Source organism: Pteropus alecto, unplaced genomic scaffold, assembly GCF_000325575.1.
Source record: "Pteropus alecto unplaced genomic scaffold, ASM32557v1 scaffold11, whole genome shotgun sequence".
In the NCBI taxonomy this organism is placed as follows: Eukaryota; Metazoa; Chordata; class Mammalia; order Chiroptera; family Pteropodidae; genus Pteropus; species Pteropus alecto.
The window spans coordinates 802440-805660 of record NW_006431956.1 but is presented as its reverse complement, the minus strand read 5'-3'; the positions used below and the strand labels follow the sequence as shown (position 1 = coordinate 805660).

At 53.8% G+C, this 3221-nt stretch overlaps 1 protein-coding gene across 1 annotated transcript in view; it reads left to right on the top strand.

Annotated features, from left to right (window-relative positions):
- The window catches only part of IL2RA (interleukin 2 receptor subunit alpha), a 40403-nt gene that overhangs the window by 34471 nt on the left and 2711 nt on the right, over positions 1–3221 (top strand). Inside the window, exons 3-4 of the mRNA XM_006906948.2 lie at positions 83–193; positions 2326–2541. Of these exons, the coding sequence (XP_006907010.1) occupies positions 83–193; positions 2326–2541 (327 nt within the window). The remainder of the gene's footprint in view (positions 1–82; positions 194–2325; positions 2542–3221) is intronic.

Here is a 3221-nt window from a genome sequence, read left to right as displayed (position 1 = left end):
TTCCGGGTAAATGAATACAGGAAGTGTTTTGTCTTTTAAGCATTTGCGAAGTTATTTGCTTCATTCCATCCATATTCTCTAGCCCGTGGGAACAGTGAAAAGCAAGTTCCTCCCAAACCCGAAGAACAGAAGGAAAGAAAACCTACGGATATGCAGAGCCAACTGCAGCCCACGAACCAAGCTACCCTTCCAGGTAAGAGCTGGATCCTGCCGTCTGGCTGGCTCCTAGGAGCCACCCGCTCTCTTGCAGGTATAAGACGTGTTCCCCAAAATAAGAAAGTGGGTCCCAGTCTCCTCTCCTCCAAGGATGTCATGGGGATAAGAACCATGGCATGGCATTTGCAGGCTATTTGCTCAGCATTTCAAGGGGCTCTCACTGTGGCCCACCTGGGCTCGGGGTTGCCCCCTGGGTTGGGAGCTGGCTAAACAGAATTCAACTGCAATTTGATTCAATTCGATTTGACTCGATTTGATTTTATTCAATTCATTCAATTCGATTCGATTCAATTCGATTCAATTAGCTTTCGTTGGGACTCGAGGTGCCAGGCACTGCCAACGAGATACAAACATGAGTAGACAACAGTCCCTGCTCTCGAGGACAAGGGAATGAACTGCCAGCAAAGCAAGTCACTTCAAAATGATTCTCGTGCCGGGGCTGTAAAGCACGCGGGGCCGTCCCAGCGCTGCCCACAAACACCTCGCAGCCGACGGGCTGCGGATGAGTGAGCACCATCACCCAGCCGCTGCCACGACCTTCCACAGTGAACCCCCCGGCAGTGCAGCCATTATGTCAGTGGGGAACAAGACCCATCGGGAAAGCTTTCGGGGGACCAGCTGACCTTACAAAACCCTACGGTCCCATGCCGATCTCGTAACCTCGCGAGGAACTGTTTCATGTTGCGTGTGATCTCACCAGACCCTCAGAACCCAGCGAGTCAGAAAGCGGGAGGACCACTTCCATATGCCGAAGACATTGAGATGAGGAAGGCAAAAGACTGGGCCAGGACCTCAGATCTCTCGAATTAGACCAGGGACCTTCCCGCTGGTTACTTACGTTAAGAGTTTGACTGTATTTGCAGCTTCCATTAAACAACAACAAGAGAAAGACTAATCCAGGTGCACTGTTGCAACATGATGCTTTTTCCCTTTTACCCCTTTGATTTGGTACTGGAATGCTGTTTCGAGGCACATTTAATTGTTTGTCTTTCTTTACGTCTCCCGTATTACCCTCCACAGTTATTGAAAGTTTCCTCAGAAGGTCAGTGTTTGCTGTCCTTACTCAAGAGCGAACGGGCTGCTTCTGGCTGAGGGATGTTTCGCAGAGTGTCTTAGTTAGGATGTTTTCATTTGAAAGAAGCAAATGCACGTCAAACGGGTTCAGACAGTTCCAGATGTCACTGGCTGCAAAAGAAATTATTTGAGACCAAAACATGAGTTCAGTCATAATCTACGAGGTGCCACACCGGAGCAGATGGCTCGGGACAGGACCAGCGAGCTTCCTGCTGGGGCACAGGGGTCACACAGAGTGCTTGTCCAGGCTCTACTGGGTCCCGGGCCCCAGAAGGTCTGGGTGGGCGGAGAGCGTACACGTGGTTTCCCATATCGGGGAAACGGTTCCATATGCCCAGACTGAGAGCGGGGTGGAAATGTCCCGAGATTAAATCAGAGCAAGATATGATCTCTGGGGTTAAAGCTCAGTCCGACTTGGGTTTTAGTTGGGGGTGTGGAAAGTTACTGAGCACGGGGACTGTTCAGAGGCCTGGACAGGGGTCACATAGGGCAGGCTTCAGGCGAGGCTTGATCAGTGAGCACGCTCCCTTTCTCCAGGGTTCTCGTCCTTCCTCCGTGGTCCCAGGTGACCATTGGCGGCAGCCCAAGGACGCAGCTGCCTCACTTAGTAGTGGACGCAGCTGCCTCACTTAGTACCCAGGGCGGTCTTCGCACATCAGTGACCCAGACCGGCTTGAGCCTGCCCTCAGCCCTCCCGTCCGTCATGGACGCCCTCCCCGTCATGGGTAACTGCTCGTGCCTCTGTGGCCCTGTAGCAAGCACCCGTTCCTCGGCTACAGCATGCGGCACATTCTGCCGTCACGTGTCTTTCTTACTCGCTGAACGGCCCCTCCTTGCAGGAGGGACTGGGTCCTCGTGCCTTCCCACGAAGCGCCCAGCAGAGCTCCCGACATGTGGACGTTCCAAGTCATACTGAATGAATGAATGAATGAATGAATGGACACAAGAACGAGAACCCAGGCCCAGCCTCCCCACTGGGACATGCTCACAGCGCGTCCCCCAGCGTGCCTTAAGGACATGCTTTCTTTCTTCTAGGCCACTGCAGGAAGCCTCCGCCATGGGACCACGAAGATTCGGAGAGAATCTACCATTTCGTGGTGGGGCAGACAGTACACTACAAGTGTGCCCCGGGATTCAGGGCCCTGCAGAGAGGTCCTGCCACGAGCGTCTGCAAAATGGCATGCGGGATGACGAAGTGGACGCAGCCCCAGATCAGGTGCATGAAGGCAAGGCAGGACGGCCAGCTGCCAGGTACGGTGGCACCTTCTTCGATCCACCGTCCTGCTTTTTCCATCAGGCCGACCCGTGCAGAATTCCCGACCTACCAGCCGTGCGACCTCGGGCAAGCCACTTAATCTTCTCGGGCCTCTGTTTCTTTCTTATTTCAGAAAAAAAGACTAGATAAACTCTCAGGTTCCTGTCACCTGAGGTCCCCTGTACCCTGAGTGGGGACAGCAGGAGATGGGAGAGGAGAAAAGGTCTTTGGAGAGTCCCAAAGCGGCCGGATCACTTGCCGGTGACGGCGCCGCCCCTGTCCCACCTGTCCCTGCAGTCTGGCTTCTCCGTCTGCGCCACCAAAACTTCCTCTCGTTCAAAAGGGAAAGCTCGGCCTGCCACCCGCACGTTCCTAACTCACTGCTACATAGCCTAAGTCCATCGTCTGCACGGTGCCGACCGCTGGCATGCAGCCTCCCCTTGTGTAATTCCTACCTGGGCTTCGACAAAAGTCCAGATGTGCTGGGAAGGGACTTATTCAAGCACACACCCCACACACACACGCACACGCACACACACACTCATTCACACACACACGCACAACCCACGGACGTTGAGATCTGCTGCTCTTTTCATTCTGAAATCGTGTTACTATTTCTATAATCAAAAGCCACTTGCATCGCACCGTGTGTCACTGGCTTCTCTGCTCACCACTC